Genomic DNA, 20,349 nt, shown 5'->3' with positions numbered 1-20,349 from the left:
CGGTACCGCACCCCGTCCCGGCACTGGTCGCAGTCCCGGTACCGCTCAGTCTCGCGGTACCGGTCGCACTCCCGGCACCGCTCACGGTCCCGGTCACCGGACCGACGGTACCGTCGGAGATCCAGTTCCCGGTACCAATCTCGACGTCGCGACTCCCAAAGCCGCTCTTGCCATCGACGATCGAGGTCACGCTCTGGCTCCCGGTACCGAAGTGGTCGACGGTCCAGATCGCCATCCTGGCACCGTGACGGCCGGCACCGCTCCTCGGCACCGTCCGGGGACAAGCTGCCTCCTTCCGCGGCGCACTCCATCAGCGCCTCTGCCCCCCCGTGGCCTTCGCGTCAGCCATCGGTCACCTCCCAGGCGGGCAGCGAGACAGATCTCCGGGCTCCCACCCAGAACCAACACCTTGGACACCAGCAGTGGGGTTTTTGGGTCCCCTGGGCCTGCCATGAGTCCCAAGGGCTCCCCTTGTCCCAGCGCCCAGTGGGTGCTGAACGCAGGGTACCAGAGGCCATGGTGAGCCACCCTCCCCCAACACCACTGGGGGAGACCCTACCATCATCGGATCCCGCAGTGCTTCCGTCATCCTCCCAAGCCCCTGCGCAGCCTCCGGCAGAGGTGGTGGTACAGACTCTGTCTTCATCTTCCTCTCCGGATGAGGCGGTGGCGGGCGCCACTACGGTGGACCCTCCCCCGATTGACCTGCGGGCCCACCAGGACCTTCTCCGCAGGGTGGCAAAGGCCATTGACCTTCCGGTGGCGGAGGTCCCGGAAGATGAAGACCCGGTGACCAACATCATCGGCGCGGAGGCCCCGACGCGGGTGGCCCTGCCTTTTATCAAAACAATTCAGAAAAATGCCACGACCATCTGGCAGTCGCTGGCGTCCGTCCCCCCTACTGCAAGTGGCGTCGAACGTAAATACTCGGTCCCCCCCACGGGATACGAGTATCTGTACACTCACCCCGCTCTGGAATCACTGGTCGTACAGTCTGTTAACGACCGTGAGCGGCATGGACAGCCAGCCCCAGCACCGAAGTCGAAGGACGCCAGGCGCATGGACTTGTTGGGCCGCAAGGTGTATTCGGCGGGGGGTCTCCAGCTGCGCATTGCAAACCAGCTGGCCCTCTTAGCCCGGTACGCCTTTGACATTTTCGTGTCCCTCACGAAATACTCGGAACTGATCCCAACGGCTTCCCGCCAAGAGTTTTCGGCTCTGGTTGAAGAGGGCAGAAAAGCCTCCCGCTCTTCCATCCAGGCGGCTCTGGATTCGGCGGACTCAGGGGACAGAACCTTGGCCTCTGGAGTAACTATGCGGCGCATCTCCTGGCTACAGTCCTCCACCTTGCCGCCGGAGGTGCAGTATACCCTACAAGACCTGCCCTTTGAGACTCACGGCCTGTTCTCAGAGAAAACGGACTCGAGGATACAGACCCTGAAGGATGGTCGTGTAGCTATCCGCACTCTGGGTATGCACACCCCAGCTACCCAGAGGCGCTCCTTCCGCCAACAGCAGCCCTTCCGGCCTTTTACCCAGGCCAGGTCAAGGCCCTATAATAGTCAGCGCAACGGCCTTAACCGCCGTAGACCTTCAGTCAGCAGGCGCAACCAGGCCCAGGCGTCGTCCAAGGCCCCACAAGGGCCCAAACAACAGTTTTGATGGGACGCCCGAGGACGGCTCATCAGTCTATTCCCAGGATCCAACCCCTTTGTTTTGCAACCGCCTTTCCCGCTTCCTCCCGGCGTGGTCCCAAATAACATCGGACAGCTGGGTACTCCGTACTATCCAGTATGGTTACCACCTTCAGTTTATTTCGCCCCCTCCTTCCCACCCACCTTCAGGGACCCCTCTCACGAGCAATGCCTCTTGCAAGAGGTCGAGACTCTGTTGAGGTTGGGTGCCATAGAGGAGGTGCCGCAAAACAGGCGGGGCAGGGGATTCTATTCCCGTTATTTCCTCATCCCCAAGGCGAAAGGAGGCCTCAGACCCATACTCGACGTCCGGGAGCTCAACAAGTACATGATCAAGCTCAAATTTCGCATGGTAACCTTGGGGACCATCATTCCCTCCCTGGATCCGGGAGACTGGTTTGCCGCCCTCGACATGAAGGACACATACTTCCATATCGCTATTTACCCTCCCCATCGACGCTACCTGCGTTTTGTGGTCAACGGTGCGCACTACCAGTTTGCGGTGCTACCCTTCGGCCTATCCACCGCGCTGAGGGTCTTCACCAAATGCATGGCAGTAGTTGCTGCAGACCTCCGCCATTGTCGAGTTCACGTCTACCCTTATCTTGACGACTGGCTGGTTTGCGGGCCATCCCACCAATTGGTAACAGACCAAATTGCCAAGATACTCTCCCTGTTTCGGGCACTGGGCCTTCTCGTCAATGCCGAGAAGTCCTCACTGACTCCATCGCAGAGAGTGGAGTTTATCGGAGCGGTCCTCGACTCCACGGTGGCCAGGGCCTGTCTCCCTCGCGCTCGACACCAGACGATGGTCTCCATCATCTGAGACCTGCACGCTTTTCCCACTACGACGGTTCGGTCCTGCCTACGCCTCCTGGGCCACATGGTGTCGTGCACGTTTGTCACCGCCTACGCGAGACTGCACCTTCGCCCATTTCAATCTTGGCTGGCGTCGGTGTACCGCCCACACCACGACTCCATAGACAGAGTAGTCACGGTCACGAAGCCTACCCTCGCTTCGCTCAGTTGGTGGCTGAACCCAGAGGTCGTATGTGCAGGAGTCCCGTTCCGCCCTCCTCGTCCGTCCGTGACACTGACAACAGATGCCTCGGCGTTGGGATGGGGGGCACACCTGGGCGACCTTCACACCCAGGGCCTCTGGTCGCCCCAGGAGCTCTCCCTCCACATCAACGTCAGGGAGCTGCGGGCAATTCGCTTGGCGTGTCACGCCTTCCACGCCCGTCTGCAAGGCCAATGCGTAGCGGTGTTCACGGACAACACGACAGCGATGTTTTATGTGAACAAACAAGGCGGATCCCGCTCCTCCCCGCTCTGCAAGGAAGCGATGCTCCTGTGGGACTTCTGCGTGACCCACTCAATTCACCTGGAAGCATCCTTTCTTCCGGGAGTGCAGAACACGCTGGCCGACCATCTCAGCAGGTCGTTCCTCTCCCACAAGTGGTCCCTCCATCCAGATGTCATGCACACAATCTTCCGGAGGTGGGGGTTTCCCCAGATAGACCTATTCGCCTCCAGGGAGAACAGGAAGTGCCACCTGTTTTGCTCATACCAGGGTCGCTCGCCAGGCTCCCTGTCGGACGCCTTCCTTTACCCCTGGACGGATTGCCTCCTCTACGCCTTCCCTCCGTTCCCGCTAGTGCACCGAGTGCTACTGAAGCTTCGGAGGGACAGAGCCCACGTCATACTCGTAGCTCCGGCCTGGCCGAGGCAGCACTGGTACACCCTGCTGCTCGAGCTCTCCGTTCGGGATCCCATCCCCCTTCCGTTATGGCCGGACCTCATCACCCAGGACTTCGGCAGACTCCGCCATCCGAACCTGCAGTCCCTCCATCTTACAGCTTGGTACCTGAGTGGTTGACCCACGCAGAGAGAGACTGTTTGGCGGCAGTACAGCAAGTCCTGCTAGAGAGCAGAAAGCCTTCCACTCGCCCCACCTACCTTGCGAAATGCAAGCGATTCGCACTCTGGTGTGATCAACGAGGACTCAATCCATTCGTAGTCCCTGTCCCTACCATCCTGGACTACCTCTGGTACCTTAAGGAGCAAGGTCTTGCGATCTCCTCCTTGAGAGTACACCTGGCAGCAGTGTCCGCTTTTTGTCCATCTATGGGAGGTCGGTCCATCTTCTCCAACCAGATGGTTTCCCGCTTTAAAGGCCTGGACCACTTGTATCCGCCGGTGCGGCGTCCTGCCCCGACCTGGGATTTGAACCTCGTTCTGGCCAAGCTTATGGGACCGCCCTTCGAGCCTCTAGCCACATGCTCTCTGCTCTACCTCTCCTGGAAGACGGCCTCCCTCGTCGCAATTACATCAGCGAGACGAGTCTCTGAGCTCCGTGCTCTAACGGTTGGTCCACCATACACCGTCTTCCACGGAGACAAGGTGCAGCTTCGACCACACCCGGCCTTCCTCCCCAAGGTGGTGTCGACCTTCCACCTCAACCAGGAGATCTTCCTCCTGGTCTTCTTCCCGAAGCCGCACACCTCCCCTCGGGAGCAACAGCTTCACACCCTGGATGTCCGCAGGGCCCTTGCCTTTTACATCGAGCGGACGAAGCCCTTCCGGCGTTCAACCCAGCTGTTTGTGGCAGTCGCCGACCGCATGAAGGGTGAACCGGTCTCCTCCCAGCGGATTTCCTCCTGGGTAACGGCTTGTATTCGGACATGCTACGAGCTTGCTCGCATGCCACCATGCCGCCTCACTGCCCACTCAACGAGAGCGCACGCCTCGTCGGCCGCCTTCCTGGCCCATGTTCCCATCCAGGACATCTGTAGAGCGGCCACCTGGTCTTCTGTCCACACCTTTGCCTCCCACTACGCCTTGGTGCAGCAATCCAGAGACGATGCAGCCTTCGGCTCCGCAGTCTTACACTCTGCCACGTCTCACTCCGACCCCACCGCCTAGGTAAGGCTTGGGAATCACCTAACTGGAATGCATAGGAGCAATCACTCGAAGAAGAAAAGACGGTTACTCACCGTAGTAACTGTTGTTCTTCGAGATGTGTTGCTCCTATCCATTCCAGACCCGCCCTCCTTCCCCACTGTCGGAGTAGCCGGCAAGAAGGAACTGAGGAGCGGACGGGCCGGCCGGGGTATATAACAGGCGCCATAGCGGCGCCACTCCAGGGGGCGCCCAGCCGGCCCGCCGGAGTTGCTAGGGTAAAAATGTTTCGGAGAGCCGTGCACGCGTGGCGCGCACACCTAACTGGAATGGATAGGAGCAACACATCTCGAAGAACAACAGTTACTACGGTGAGTAACCGTCTTTTTTGCACCGTCATGCTGTAATCAATTGTTGTTTGACGAGTGCTTGTTTTCTTAAATTGTCCTTTTCATCCTTTATCTTGTTCTTTCATCTAGTTCCTCAGGGAGTTCTCCCAGGCTGGTTTAGATCCCAGCTATCTTGTCCCCACTGATAGGTGCCTGTCTCATCTTTAGAGTCATCAGTCTTCCCTCCTCTGACATTTCACTAGGGGTGTGTTGCAGCCTCCTGGTGCCCTTGCATCTGTCGCCGGTTCCTCCCTCGTACATCTGGTTCAGCGATGGCCTTCACACTTACCTCTTAACACACACATTCCTCATTCACACACAAAACAGAATTAATTTACACACAACATTTTGAACAGGAACATCAAATCGCAATGCAAAAGAAAACAACCATGGCATTCTTTTACTTATTTTAAAATGCTAAACCTGCAACAAATTGGTGACCCTCAAAGGTCTGTTACTGCCTTGAAATCAGTCCTGACACAGATTCTGGCTGATGTATCTCTACCCATTGGCCCATTAGGCCATTCCTTTCTGTTGTTCAAAAGGGTGGCTGGCAGGATGTGCTCAGATCATACACCAATACACTTAATGCAGGCTACATAATTACTCTTTATCCTTCATTCCAAATTATATAAAATACAAACATAAAATCCCACCACTACATTTGGGGGAAGAGTTTGCGGGAGTTCAGTTCCTGACTTTTATTTGACCTCTCTCCAGTACTTGTATTGGTTTGGCCTTCCCCTTTCCATCCCTGTCTGAGGTTTTGTCTCTATCACAGCAGGTGACGCAATGGTATGTGAGAAAGAGGAGCAGAATTCTCAGCAGGAAAATGTTGAGAAAGTGGCTAAACACAGAGAATTATCGCAAAGATCGAAAAGGAATGTGTCCTGGAGTCATAAGCAGGAAAAATCCCGTGACATTCAGCACAGACCAGAAAGAGAGCAGGGAAACCAGCCAGGGGAGAAAGTGGGTAAATGTATTTCCTGTCAGGAAACTCAGAAGGACCTCAAGGAAACCACAACACAGCAGGAAATCCTGAGCGGAAAGAGAAAAAAGCACGTATGTGATTACTCCATCCTTATAAAGCATCAGAGAATCCACACAGGGAAGAGGCCCTATGAATGCAGTGAGTGCGGGAAAATCTTCAGTTGCAGTTCGCACCTTATTAGGCATCGGAGAATCCACACAGGGGAGAGGCCCTATCAATGCAGTGAGTGTGGGAAAAGCTTCACTAGCAGCTCAAACCTTTTTACCCATCGGATAATCCACACAGGAGAGAGGCCTTATCAATGCAGTGAGTGTGGGAAAACCTTCAATCACAGCTCAAACCTTTTTACCCATCAGAGAATCCACACAGGACAGAGGCCCTATCAATGCAGTGAGTGTGGGGAAACCTTCTTTTGGTTCTCAACTCATGTTAGCCATCAGAGAATCTGCCAGGGAGCACAACACTATAAAAACCTCTAGGGCTATCAATACTTTTTTTTTCTTTAATAATTTTCCTGATTCCCACACAGTAACTTTTAAAGCTGTTTGAACTGTTTGCAGCACCATTATCCCTCAGTTTGACCAGATGAGTGGCCCATTTTTGCCTTTTTACAGTTTGCCCTGTTTTAGGAAAACCAATTTGTCCTTTCTATCAACTCCATTGTCTCATGAGTAATTTGAGTGAGCCCTTCCCATAAGAAACAAGGGAGCATCACATTTATACCATTCCTCCTATTGCAAAGTTATTGTTAGAGTCACCAATGATTCAGATTGTATCATTGCCAGTTGTTCTTACATTGCTCTGGGTTGTGGTGAAGAGCAGTTCTATTGGGAACTTTTCAAATTATATCTAAATGAAGAGGAGCAGGGGCAGGAAAAAAACAGTCATTTCAGCCTCTGTGACACCGGAAGGATACGGGGCGAGTCAGAGATTCCCTCCTTCCCCATCACTGCAGAACTGTTACCTTTTGTCTGAGCCATGTAGAGTTTATCTTCACATTCTATCCATCCACTTTTCAAAGTGTCATGTGATGAAGCATTCTCCGTTGTCTGTGCTTGGAGATGATGGTTTGACTTTAATCCTATATCAGAGTTGCTATGAGTGCAGATGTAAGTGTCAAAGACCTGGGAGGGGAATTCAAATGGATCCCAAACACAGTGTGATCATTGGGAGTTTAAATCCCAGGTTCCATCTATTGGTAAAGCCACTTCTTACAAGGTAGCTGGTTTGTCCCCCATTATGGGATGCTAGGATACTAAAAATGTTGTAAATAACATAACTGACTATTGAGACAGTGCTGAGTGAAGCAGGTTTGAATGGATCAGAGAAGAATGTGATGGGAGAATCTCTTGTCCTGATTCTGAATAATCAGATGTAACCTGCTCTGGAATTTCACTTAACACTTCCATTATCATGTATTCTGTCTTTCTGTGGTATGGGTTTCTATCTTTCCTGAAGGCTGTTTGGTCACCCAGTTGGATATTCGTTCAGTTTGATAGGATGTAGCTCAGATTTATTGGAGAATTTAAGACAAATGACCATTTTCTAAAGTCCTCATTTGTGATTTCAGCTTTGCTTTTCCCCCATCCCTCCCTGATGACATGGAGACAATTCAAGTGCAGTTCTGTCAACAGGAGAGAACTGTCCAATTTACTGGACATGCTAACAAAGACACAGCAGTGATTCTCCACTCAGAAATGGTTAACAACAGCAGAACCCCAACTATCTGAAGGAAGTTCATATGATCACATTGTAGTTCAGTTGTTGAAGTCAATATTGTCTCAGATGATCTGGGGATAGAACTCCACATTAGGTGATTTTGAACTAGGCAAAATGCCCATGTATTTGGTTCCCAAATGATATGTACCCCAGGCCCAACAAAAGATCTCTCCTGGCTAATCCTGCGTCAAGAAGGGAATGCTGCTCTTCTTGACGCAGATGTTGAGGAAATAGAAGTGGGCTTTTTGTTGAATTTATCCTTTGTAGGTGTTGAAAATGTGTATAAAATCACTGTTGGAAATCTAATAGCTGCAGAAAAATAGCTATTTTTGAATACAATCTCCAGCTCTGGTAACAAACAAAGATTATGATCCAGCCCTGTATCCAGTCCCTTGCCTGGAACTGTGCCACCAAATTAAAGAAAAGCTGAGCATGTTTCGGGAAGCCAGTGCTTACTAACACTGTTGAGATTGGGAGTGGTTTTGTAAAGGATTCTACTTCAGAGAAGTGTAAATTTACCCTAACCAAGGCCAAGGATTCGGAAAGAACTGGAGTGGAAAGAGCACACGCTCCATTCTTGGTTTCCACCCCAGTAAAGGAAGCTATGATGACCAACGGCCCAAGGAAAATTGTTTGTACAACTCCACTTACTAGTTCAGTGTCACTGGTTACAGTTCCAGAGTTCAGCCAAGGTTAGATTGAGAACAGTAACTAGGAGTCTGGACTCAAAAATCCAGAGGGCAGCTTAAAAATCATGAGATGTTTAAAAATGCTCCCTTTGGGGGTAATGTTATTACTTTCTTGGTTTTTCTGAGACTCTTGGGCCATGTTTTCTGGCTGAACTTGAAGGCTAAAAATGGACTTTTTAAAATAAACAAATGAAAAGGGAGATTTTTGTATCCTCATTAGGCTCCTAGATTGGGGCCTCATTGGGTTGGGCACTGCAGATACCCCATCCAAGAGTGGGTGCCCTAGTTGGGCCAAGCACTGCAGAGACCCTGACCGAGAGTGGGGACCCTGATTCTGCCAGGTGTTATACAACTCAGAGTGAGAGAGAGAGTCCTTGCTGCCAACGCTCACAGGTGAAATAGACAAAAGTGTGGGAGGGCGGTTCCCGTTTTACAGATAGGGAAACTGAGGCCCGAAGATGTGCTGTAATTTGTCCATGTTTGCACAGAAAATAATGGGACCAAACTGGGAACTGAATCCAAATTTTCTGAATCGCAGCCTGGCCTTTAACCATGAGCCAAGCATTGTTGATTGCATGGCAGAGGCCTCAATGGAAATTTTCAGAATCTCTGTCATTGGAGGATTTTAAGAAGGGGTTATACAAACACCTGTCAGGGATGGCCTAGGGATACTTGGTCCTGACTCTCGGGATCCCTCCCTGCCCCACCTTTCTATATGATTCAATAGATCATCCTATTTATAATGACCAAACTTTTCTCTCTGGAATTATCCATTAAATGTTTATTATCCCCCCTCTGTTGCCTGGGGTAGAATGGAAGAGGAGAAAAACCTGTCTCAACAGAGGATGCAAACATCAGTTTGTTCTTTCTTCATGTTTTACAGAAGCTTAGAGAGAGGAAGACACATTACCTGCCTAAGGTGGTAGAGAGGACAGAGAGTTTATTTCATTTTGGGTTGTGAATATAAGTGGAAGAGTGGCTGTCACTACCACCCAATGTGGGGCTTTAATGCACGACCATGGGATTTAAAGTGTTATGTGCTACCAACTGAGCTAGCCAGGTCTGAGTCTGTTCAGCTGCCCAGTCTCTATGTAGAAGGAGCCCTGAGGGTATTTATTTGCGAGCTGAGGTTCCCTTTCTGACATTCGCCTTTTTTCCTGATTATGTCTCCAGCGAGCAAACCGGAGCTGTCACAAGGCTGGTTAGATGCTGCTTTCTAGACCAGAGAGCTGGGGTTGATTTAGCATGCTGCCGCCATCAGCTGGTCAGAGAAACCAGGGTGGGAGGGTGAAATTTAGGATTCTCCCACAATGGAGAGGTGCTGTTAGACTCATCTAGTGGGAGAGAGTCTGAAAAAGCTTCTCAGCTCCCAGAGAGGGGGCAGACAAGCTGGTGCCACACACACATTTTCACAGGGAATCAGGCCCCCCTTGGGAAAAACTCAAAAGAAACCCAGGCCCAGGAATGTCAGAGAAGGGAATCAGTTTGCGCTTTAAGAGGTGGGTGAGGTCCTTAGATCCCTCCAGCGCCTGATAGAACCATTTGTGGGGAAGGGCCAGGGAAGCGGAGGCGGACAAGGAGAAGGAAAAAGGGCTTGCAGCTGTTGTGCAATCACCATGCTCCCAGCAGAAGGGTCCGGGGAGTTCAGCACTTTGGCTGCTGGTTGAGGACACAGAACTCACAAGATGGCAAAGCTCAGAGTCCCGAGTCAGAATGTGATCAGCTGACACCCAGGGGGAGCAACACCCCTCCCTTGGTTTCTGTGCCAGAGCTCCTATCAGCTCAGTGTCCTTCCTGCAAGAGTCGGCTGCTGAGAGGGTTGCGATGGGTTAAATGAAGGCAGAGGACAATTGTTCCTCATGGGTTTTCTTTGTATTGCTCTGTGATCCTGCTGGAGGAAGCTGAAGCATCATTTGAGTTTGTTTCAGTGGCTTGGATTGGGCTCAGGTTGTGACCCTGAGTACAGGGGTTCCTGCACTCTCTGCTCTTAGCCCCTCAGGGAGTGGACAATGGAGCTGCTTCAGAAATTGGACAGAAAGTAGCCTAAGGAAGTGTAGCATAAGTGAGAAGAAGAACAACATCATCACTCCTTGGTGGTCTAGTGGTTTGGATTTGGCATTTTCACAGCAATGGCCTGGGTTCAATTCCCAGTCAGGGAAAAGTGACTTCACCTCAGAAATCATTCATTCATCATTCATGCCCGTCACCCCAACCGGGGTATGGGCCGCCAACCACAGATCTCCATAGTCTTCTATCCTGGGCCATTCGCTCTAGCTGGTTCCAGGTATAGCCCATTTTTTTGCTATCAACCTGAAGGTCGCGTCGCCAGGTATTTCTTGGGTGGCCTCTTTTCCGCTTGCCTTGGGGGTTCCACTGCAGTGCCTGTCTGGTGATGTTGGTTGTCTGCTTGCGTAGTGTATGTCCTATCCAGCCCCACCTTCTCCTTCTAATTTCTTCCTCTGCTGGGAGTTGATGGGTCCTCTCCAAGAGGTGGATGTTACTGATGGTGTCTGGCCAGCGGATCTGGAGAATCTCTCTTCATGTCCTGAATACAGCAACAGCTCTCCTGTCAACAGTCGTCTCTGTCCAGCTTGCGTCCATCTTGTCTCGCTAATGCCTAGTAGGGTCAGGTTGTTGCTCCTCATCTCTGCTGCAACCTGCGCCGTCTTTCCTGACTCGTACATGGTCCTCACATTCCATGTGCCGATGGTAATCCTCCTGGTTGTAAGAAGGGTGATCGGCTTAGTGGCTTCCTCGCGGCTTTCACCACCCAGCGTCATGCATCTTCGAGTTGAAGACCCTTCTTTTTCCAGGCTAAAAGTCTCTGTTAACTCTATTGTTGGCGTTTCTGTAGCAAGCTGATTTTTACAGGGTGGAGTTGCTAGCCCCACGCCCAACCCTCCTCCTTTACCCTGACTTGGGACAGGCAGATGGCCCCAAAGGACCTCTCTGGTGGAGTTTCACATCAGAAAACCTTCAATTATTTTTCACTTCCAATTTAAACAAATCCATGTTTTTTCCTGGTTCCCCCATCTTCTACATGATGTTGGGAAGGGCTTTGGAGACCATATAAAAATCAAAGCTTCCCACTGACTAGTAACAGAATATGGGCATGTTTCCCGTGTGCACCTGGAAGTCCAGGCTGCATGCCCTTTTACACAAATAGACGTGCAAATTATTCCCCCCCCCCTTGCTAGCTAGCCTAACCAACATTATAATAACAATAATAGACATTCAGGTTGACCCAAGATGAATTTTTTCCCCAATTTTCTTGCTGAAACAAAACCAAAAAATCATTTTGGGTTAACCAAAATATTTCAGCAAATAAAATATTCAGCCAAAAATTTTCATCCCACTCTTTGGAAGTAACTATCCCGGAGAAACTGATCATTAGCCTCTTCCATTCCTGAGGTCTAGCTGCTGAAGTGTTCTAAGCATGGACAATGGGCCTTTCACCTGTTGCCCACTGGTTACTACCTTGCTCAGGTAGCTACTGATGAAAGGGAATGTGATTTAGTGGCAGACCTACTTCTATCTCTCTGCCCAACTAGGGATGTTTGTTTCAAATTGCTTGTAAAAATACAATAAATGCATTTTGTTGGTATCTAAACCTGAGGTCAAGATAAAACATTGTGATTGTAAGTCAGTGAGAAAATCTCTGCTGAGTTCTACAGAAGGAAGGTTTTCTCATCAGGCTCTCACACAAGATAAAAGTTCTGAAGGTTCTTAGAGCTTCCAGACACAGAGCCCAGAGTTTTCAGAAGGTCTCACACTCACCCCTAGAGCCAGAATTTCAGACGAACTCAGCTGCCATTTGGGCAACAAAATGTTGGCCAGGTTTTCAGAAAGGCTGAACACACTGAGGGCTGAGCTATTTTGAAAACAAAAGGTGGTAGCAGTTTTTAACTCAATCATCAGAAATGCTGCAAGAGCTCCTCCAATTTGCCCATCTCACAAGGAGACAAAACACAGTCAAATCTCCCAACCAACAAAGCTCACATCTACTCCCCTTTTCCATGGATATTTGCCTGACAGCTCCCAGGGACCCATTCAACAAGACAGGAAATCCAAATTCAGTAAAGTCAAGGGAAAGTTTTTCACTGCAGGTTTCACTGACTGGGAAGGGTCATACAGAAAATTTTGGTCATTTAATGCAAGACTACTAGGCTCTCCCTTATTCCATTCCTGTCTCTGACATTTCCTTTTTCTCAGGCACAGGGGGTGACTTATGTCTGGATTCTCTCTGTCTCCCATCAGGTGTTGAGATAGTGAGTGAGAAAGAGGAGGAGAATCCCCAGCAGGAAGATGCTGAGCAAGTAGAACCACATGGGACGTTATCAGGAAGACCCAAAGGAAATGTTTCTGGGAGTTGTGCACTGCCAGAAAAGCAAAAGCCTGTGAGACTCAGCAGAGGCCAGAGGAAAATTTAAGTAGGCTCTCAGACCTTATTACACACGAGTATCAACTTGGAAGAGACACGCTACACATGCCATGAGTGTGGGAAAAGCTTCAATGGGAGTTCAGACCTTTTCACACATCAGGGAATCCACAGAGGAGAGAGACCCTACATGTGCTCTGAGTGTGGGAAAAGCTTCAGTCGGAGCTCACACCTTACCTCACATCACATAATCCACACAGGTGAGAAACCTTATGGATGCTCTGAGTGCGGGAAACGCTTCAGTTGGCGCTCACATCTTATCAGACATCAGAGAATCCACACAGGAGAGATGCCCTGCACATGCTCTGAGTGTGGGAAAAGCTTTAATTGGCACTCACAGCTTATCACACATCGTAGAATCCACACAGGAGAGACGCCCTACACGTGCTCTGAGTGCGGGAAACACTTCAGTCGGGGCTCAAGCCTTATCACACATTTGAGAATCCACACAGGAGAAATGCCCTACACATGTGCCGAGTGCGGGAAAAGCTTCAATCAGAACTCGCACCTTATCACACATCAGAGAATCCACACAGGAGAGACGCCCTACACATGCTCCGAGTGCGGGAAAAGCTTCAGTCAGAGCTCTAGCCTGAGCAGACATCAGAGAATCCACACAGGAGAGAGACCCTACACATGCTCTGAGTGTGGGAAAACCTTCATTGAGCGCTCAGACCTTGTCAGACATCGCAGAATCCACAGTGGAGAGAGACCCTACAAGTGCTCTGCATTTGGGAAAAGCTTCAATCAGAGGTCATTCCCTATTAGACATCAGAAAATCCAAATGGGAGAGAACTGTAAGAAATGCCTTGATTAGGGCTGGCCAAAGATTTGTTTTTAAAAAAAATCACATTTGCTAATTCCAATATAGTGATCTTTGCACCATCTTCACCGTGGTCTCTCAGCTCCCCCAAATGAGTTGCCTCTTTCTGCCTTTTGCAGCTCACCCTTCTTTGGGGTCAGTCCTGTGATCTTTTCTATCAACTCCTTTCCTTTTGACTCATAGGAGCGTGCCCCCCTCCAGCCAGGAATGTTCATCAGCTCCAGGTGGGGGAGAGGTTTGATTCCCAAGAAGCAACACTGAGGCAAAAGCTACCTGTGCCTTCCATCCACTAGGGCTGCACATGGCGTTGGCTGCTCAAGTTAGTGATCTTGGTGTAAAAAGACAGTTATAGTTGTAGAGTGGATGCAGCCCAGGGGCAGTGGTTGGCATTAGCTTTCCCCTGGACCTGACCTAAACTCCATCACTTTTCCTAGTCTAAACAAACCCTGAGCAGCACGGTTATACTGTTCCCCCATTTCACAGCAATTGTTAGTCATCGAGTTCCCCCTTTGGAAACAAATTGTTTCATTCCCAGTTGCTCTGATGTTGCTTCAGGTTGTGCTGGGGAGCAGATATTTTTCCTACCATTTTCCTCACTTAAAATATATTGAACTATAACGAAGAGCAGCAACAGGGCAGGGATAGGGGAAAATGTCATTTCACCCTCTGTAACAACAGAAGAAGATAGGGTAAGTCAGAGGGATTCCGTTATTCCCCATCACCATCCCAATCCCTCTGTTGTTCAATTCGTTAGGTCAGTATTTTTTCTAACGGTCTGGGAAGAGGATTCCCTAGTAAATGACTTTTAACTAAGCACGATACCCCTGCATTGGGCTTCCAAAGCAGTTGTGGCCAGGCCCTGCAGGAGGTTGCTCCTGAAGAGATCTCCTTCCTAATCAGGTGCATGTTGCCTTTTATTTGGGAAATGCAATTCCTATCTAGGTAGAGATGGGAAAATGGAAGTGATGTTTCTGTTCAGCTCACCCCTGGGAGATGCTGCAAATATGTAGAAAATGAAATCCGTGTTGAATGTGACATAGCTGCAGAAAGAGACCTATTTTCCATAGATACCTGACATTTGGTGTTTTACAGGGATTCTAAACCGCACCTGAATTTAGTCCCTAATTTAAATCTGTGCCACCAGATTAAAGAAATGAAAGGGCATATTTGGGGGAGTTGTGCCTCACTATCGCTACTGATCTGTTGTGTGGTTGGTGAAGAATTCTACACCAGAGACGTGTAAAATTACTCCAAGTAAGGTCAAAGATTTGACAAGAACTCAGGTAGAAATTGCAGGTAGTGGTGGTTGATTTTCACCCCAGAGATGGAAGCTATGGTGACCTGTGGCCCAGGTAAACTATTTTTAGAACCCTGCTCCCTAGTTAAGTGACATTGGTCACACTCCTAAAGGACGCCATGATTAAATTGGGCACAACTGTCTTTTACCATTTGGATCCAAAGTTTCATGAAGCACAGAAACAGCTGATTCCTTCAGAGTCATTCCATGCCTATGGGTCCCAATCTGGCTGTCTTGTTGGACAAGAAGCACTTCCGTGCTGGGCAAACGATGGTCGCCAATGAGGGAATGTATCAGATTCGAAGTTCAGACTGCAGGATACTTGAATGCTGAGTCCAGAGTCTCTGGTTTAGTCCAGGCCTGCACAACTCATAAAGCGGCGAGGGCAATATTTCTCCAAAGAAAACAGCTGAGGGTTGAAACCCCCCCGGTCCCAATAACCCCCCCCCGTGCCACTGAAATACCCCCCAAATGCCACGCAGCCCTCCCAAAACAACCCCCCCAGCACCGCCCGCCCCATGGAAACAAACCCTCCTTCCCCAGCACTGCCCTGCCAAAACAGTGGTATTGCACCTTGGTAATATGTTATAGCAGGCCCCTAAGGTAGTGTAATTAAGGTAAAAGAAAAATGTCCTTTTGCTAGAAGTAGAATAAGATCTTCCCCCCATGTTGTAATCAGTTGCCCTGTTGAATGAATGAGGTGGGACTGAGGAAGGTGTAGAAGGTCAGCCACTGACTCACCACTCACCTTCTCAGCCCCCCCGCTCACCTCCTCAGCCCCCCTCCACTGCCGCCGGCTCACCCACCCCCCCACCACTGCCTTCCTGCTCGCCTCCTCAGCCCCCCACGGCTCACCTGCCTGCCTGCCCACCGCCTCAGCCCCCCACCCCCCGCAGCTCACCTGACCCCCCCCACTGCCTGCCTGCTCGCCTCCTCAGCCCCCCACGGCTCACCTGCCTGCCTGCCCACCGCCTCAGCTCTCCTCCCCCACCGCCAGCTCACCTGACCCCCACCAATGCCCTCCTGCTCGCCGCCTCAGACCCCACTCCCCGGCTCACCTGCTCCCCGCTCACCTCAGCTCCCCATCCCGGCTCGCATATTCACCCCTGCCACTGCCCTTCCGCTCTCCTCCTCAGCCTCCCAACCCCCGGGCAGTGATGAGCTGCCAAAATCTTAATAACCGGTTCCCTCCTCACCCCACACCAGGGTCATGGCCCACCCCGCCCCGGGACTTCTGCCCCATCCAACCCCCTGCGTTCCTTAACACCCCCCCCAGGACCCCTACCCCATCCACCCTTCCCTGTCCCCTGACTGCCCCCCGTCACCCCATCCAACCCCTTCTCTCATTCCTGATGGCCCCCTTGGGACCCTTGCCCCAAACAACCACCCCTTATACCTGTCCCCAGACCGCCGCGGGAACCCCAGCCCCTGATGGTTCGGGTGGGAAGCCTGGGAGGGCTGAGAAGCAAATGGTGGCTCAGGCCCAGGAGGCAGTGGGGAGGTGGGTGAGCTGGTGTGAGGCGGTTCCCCTGTGCGCCCCCAGGTTACCTGCTGCAGTATGGGTGTCCCCCCTGCCCCAGCTCACCTTGTCTCTGTCTCCACATTGCTGGACCTGAGCACGAAGCCGCCAAACCGCTTCTCTTCCCGCCAAGGCTTCCTTCGCGAACAGCTGATTTGCGGGAAGCAGGGGGGAGGGGGGAAAGTGGGACGGGGCATTCAGGGGGGAGGCGGAGCGGAGGTAAGCTGGGGCCAGCCGCCAGCTCACCTGCTCCCCAGCCACTGCCTGCCCACTCGCCTCCTCAGGCCCTCTACCCCGCCGCCGGCTCACCTGTCCCCCCGCCACTGCCCACCCGCTCACATCCTCCAACCCCCCCTTCCTCACCCGCTATAGTGTCATACAGGAGGCCTGTGCTATGCAGGGGGTCAGATTAGATGCTCTAATGGTCTTTTCTGGCCATAAAGTCAACTAATTTCTGAAAAACTGAGTGCAGCATTGGGAGCAGCGTCTGATGTTTTCCTGTCTAGCCGACTTGCTGCCTAGAACGAACGCTCCTTGAGTGGGGTGATCCACAGGGAGTAGCTCAAACCCCCAAAGTGCCTGGCCAGGGGCAGGATATTAGCACAGCAAGGGAGGGGTGTGGCAGTGACATCACAAAGGCCTTTTGCAGGACCTCAGACTATTGGTCCAAGGTGGTGGGGAGGTGGTGACCTCACAGAGAGATGCTGACATCAGCCAGGCAGGACAGGGGCGAGGGGCCAGGGACACCTCAGAGACCCCTGTGGCTTTGCTTCAGCAAGTCTCCTTCTCCAGGTCTCTCTTTGAGGACTGAGGGAGTATTCGGGTTCAGGTACGTGAGTGCCAGGAGGAACCTCTTTCGAGTTTTCTCCTTCCCTTTTCCTGATTTTACTAGAGACCAGCCGTCCCTGTTTAGAAGGTAAGAGCCTCCTCAAGGTTTGAAACCTGTTCAGTCTGATCCATCTGGTGACAAAGTCTAAGCATGGAAAACACGAGCTTAAGGAGGCAGAATTTTATTCCGCTCCTGGGATTTTGTCCCCTAGAATTACTGGAGACATTAGGGTTTGTCCTTTGTGTTTCACCTTTTCCACCATCCTTTCCTCCTTTCTCGTCTCTTGCTTCTTTTGTCCTTTCACCTGTTTCCCTCCCAACATCAAGAGCGGGGTGTGTGTATGTGTGTGTGTGTGTGTGTTGCGGGGGAGTGCTCTGCAGCCCCCACTGTGGGAGGTCCACCCAAAAATGTGGAGCTGAAATAGTGCTCGGGCAGTGATCCCCACCAGTGACCTGGGCCATCCTTTGGGCTCCCTGGTGAGAACCCTCAGCTTCCCGTCCTCAGTCTCTCCCCTGATTGGCTGAGCAGGGGGTTACTGACAGGGAGGAGACTCAGGTGAGGAGACAGGCTGGGCTCAGGGAGGGGTGAGGAGGGGGCTGTGAGCACCCCGGGCCCAGGCCCTTGAGCAGTGCTATGGGGGCGGGTCCTCCGCTCAGGAGTCTGGCCTGAGCCACTGAACCCCACTGACACTAGATGCTGCCACTTTAATCCTTGGTGCTCCATTGGGCGGGGGGTGGGAGGCACCTCGCAGGGAGTCCTGGACCGTGGGTGGGGGGGTCTCTTTGCTATGGACTCCTGAAGGAGTTGGGGGTTGATGACACTGAGGCTACTTGGAATCAAATACATTTGAGATATGAGTACATAGCCCATATTCATAACTTCAAATACAAAAATGGTGCACACATACAGCCAGCATCATTATAACCAGCAAATCATAACCTTGTCCTAGACACCTCACACGCCAACCTTTGCACAGTATTTGCTGCACATATATAACACTGGTGGCAACTATGATCTCTACAGTCCCAGTTCATATTAATAACGTCACAGCAGGCTATAGAGAAGTGGGAGGGAGGCATCTTCCAGCCGGCGTGTCTCCTCCGTTTCTCCCTTGTCGCTTGGGCCGAGGTGGGAAGGGAGCGAAACGTGCCCGGCTGAAGGTTTTGCGCTTGGCCTTGAAGATTAAGCCTGACCCCCCAGCATGGCTAGGTCGGGGTTGTCCTGGGCTCTGTGGGGGGAGGGCTCAGCTGGGAGAAGGGGCAGACGAGGGGATTTTGTCTCTGATAGATAAGGGTTTTGTCAGCGGGAAGCTGTAGGTCACATGCTGGGGGTGACAGTGGGGTTTGAGCTGGGGGCAGCAGCAGCAGGGGAGCAACGTGTGTGTGTGTGGGGGGGTTCACTTGGTAAAAATGAACCTGCCAAGCCGCTCCCTCTGCTGGAGCAAAAGCCTCTCATTTATCTCCTCAACTCCCCTCCATGAAAATCTCCACCCCTCCCCCGGCACTGAGAGACCCCCTCACTCCCATGGAGATTTGTAATTGTTCTAACTCTTCCTTGGCCTTGTCCAAATAATTTTTCCAGAAAAATGATCAAGGACATTTCAAATGAGACAAACAAACCAAATCAGAGAAACCCCCACCACACCCAGTTTGGGTCTGAATTTTTCTACTGAAATTTGGAGATAATAAAATTCATCCCTCTGTTGGCCAGAAACCAAAGCTAGACCTCCTCCGCTGTAGCTGTGACTTCTGCAACTGAACTACCAATGCGTTGACTCCTCTTGTGAGACATTTCTCTGCATGATACTGCTGCTAATCCAGTTACTGACTCCAGGAAACATTTTCCTTAGTGTAGTTCTGTGTGTCACTGGTTTCTCTAGCAAAGATAAGTCCCTGGCCCTGTGGTCCAGACAGCCTCATTACATCAAGCTTCAAGCTGAGAATTATTTCTCATTCCCGCTCTGTGGGAGGGGAGACTTTTAAACACGCTCTCTGTGTGACTGCACATGGCTAAGCAAAGAGAACAAACCCCAAATCCCCCCTGTGCTTTGGGAGCCAGGTTTGCTGTGGGAATTCTGTAGTTCAGATGACTTCACGCCTTGGCATTGGGATTCTTTACCAGTTTCTCTGGCATTGGGGTAGCTTTGTGCTCACAGCTGTGATGGCCGAGTGGTTAAGGTGCTGGAGTTGAAATCCAATAAGGTTCCCCTGCGCAGGTTCGAATCCTACTCACAGCGAGGCCTGTGTTTTAGCCAGTCCCTCACCCGGGCAATACCTCTGTACAACCCCCTGAGACACTCTCAATTCTCTCCCCACCCCAAGGAAATCCTGTTCTGCTCCTTTCATCGAGATCCCTGGGACGCCCCCTCACACTGTGTCCCTGAGGGGTCAGGCAAACTCTCAGCACCTGAAGCCTCTGCCACTCACCTGGTGCCCCATAGATCAGCCATAGCCCTGGTTCTGCTCCTCTCTCTAGAGTGTGACAGGAGCCAAGTCAGCGACTCCATGGGAGCTATGGGGCTGCAGAACCAACAAAGGAAAAAATAGGTGCTCAGCGCCCACTGGCAGCCAGCTCCCCCCCACACACACACACTACAGGCCTTGCCAACAAGCTCCTCCTCTTCCCCTTCAGCACCTCCCACCTGCCAGTGATCAGCTGTTCAGTGGGGTGCAGGAGGTGCTGGGCAGGGAGGGGGAGGAGCAGAGACGGAAAGAGGTGGGGGAGGGAGAGGATTGGGACAGGGGTGGGGGCTTGGGAAGGGGTGGAGGAGGAAAGGGGATTTTCCCGGGCACCACACCCCTCTAGGGCCGGCCCTGAAGGGAAGCACCGACTCTCACAGTGACAATAAAACTGACCAGCATTGCGGGGGAGGCTGAGGGAGATCCGCACTCACCAGGTCTCTTCTCTCCCCCACGGTGAGCCAGACACTGCTCTCTCCTGGCTCTCACTCTAGCAGCTGGATGCCAAGGAGCCATTTCCCCACAGGAAGTGCATCGAGTGCCCCTGTGGTGCTGGGGGGGCTGGTGCTGCTGCTGCCTGTGGGGCTGGCAGGGGGCTGAT

General features: G+C 51.8%; 1 protein-coding gene and 1 non-coding gene across 2 annotated transcripts in view; both read left to right on the top strand.

Moving 5' to 3' along the window:
- Positions 1–5,542: 5,542 nt before the first annotated feature.
- The window catches only part of LOC120375611 (zinc finger protein 850-like), a gene marked incomplete at its 3' end in the record, with an annotated part of 610,246 nt that continues 595,439 nt past the window's right edge, over positions 5,543–20,349 (top strand). The window contains exons 1-3 of the mRNA XM_039496347.1: positions 5,543–5,546; positions 5,901–6,351; positions 12,945–13,574. Coding sequence (XP_039352281.1) covers positions 5,543–5,546; positions 5,901–6,351; positions 12,945–13,574 — 1,085 coding nt within the window. The remainder of the gene's footprint in view (positions 5,547–5,900; positions 6,352–12,944; positions 13,575–20,349) is intronic.
- TRNAS-UGA lies at positions 19,444–19,525 on the top strand. Its single transcript has one exon. It is a non-coding gene; the product is annotated as a tRNA-Ser (tRNA).

The sequence above is a fragment of the Mauremys reevesii genome, linkage group 12, assembly GCF_016161935.1.
Source record: "Mauremys reevesii isolate NIE-2019 linkage group 12, ASM1616193v1, whole genome shotgun sequence".
Classification (NCBI taxonomy): Eukaryota; Metazoa; Chordata; order Testudines; family Geoemydidae; genus Mauremys; species Mauremys reevesii.
The sequence above is the reverse complement of the archived record's forward strand: the minus strand, read 5'-3'. Positions and strand labels throughout refer to the sequence as shown.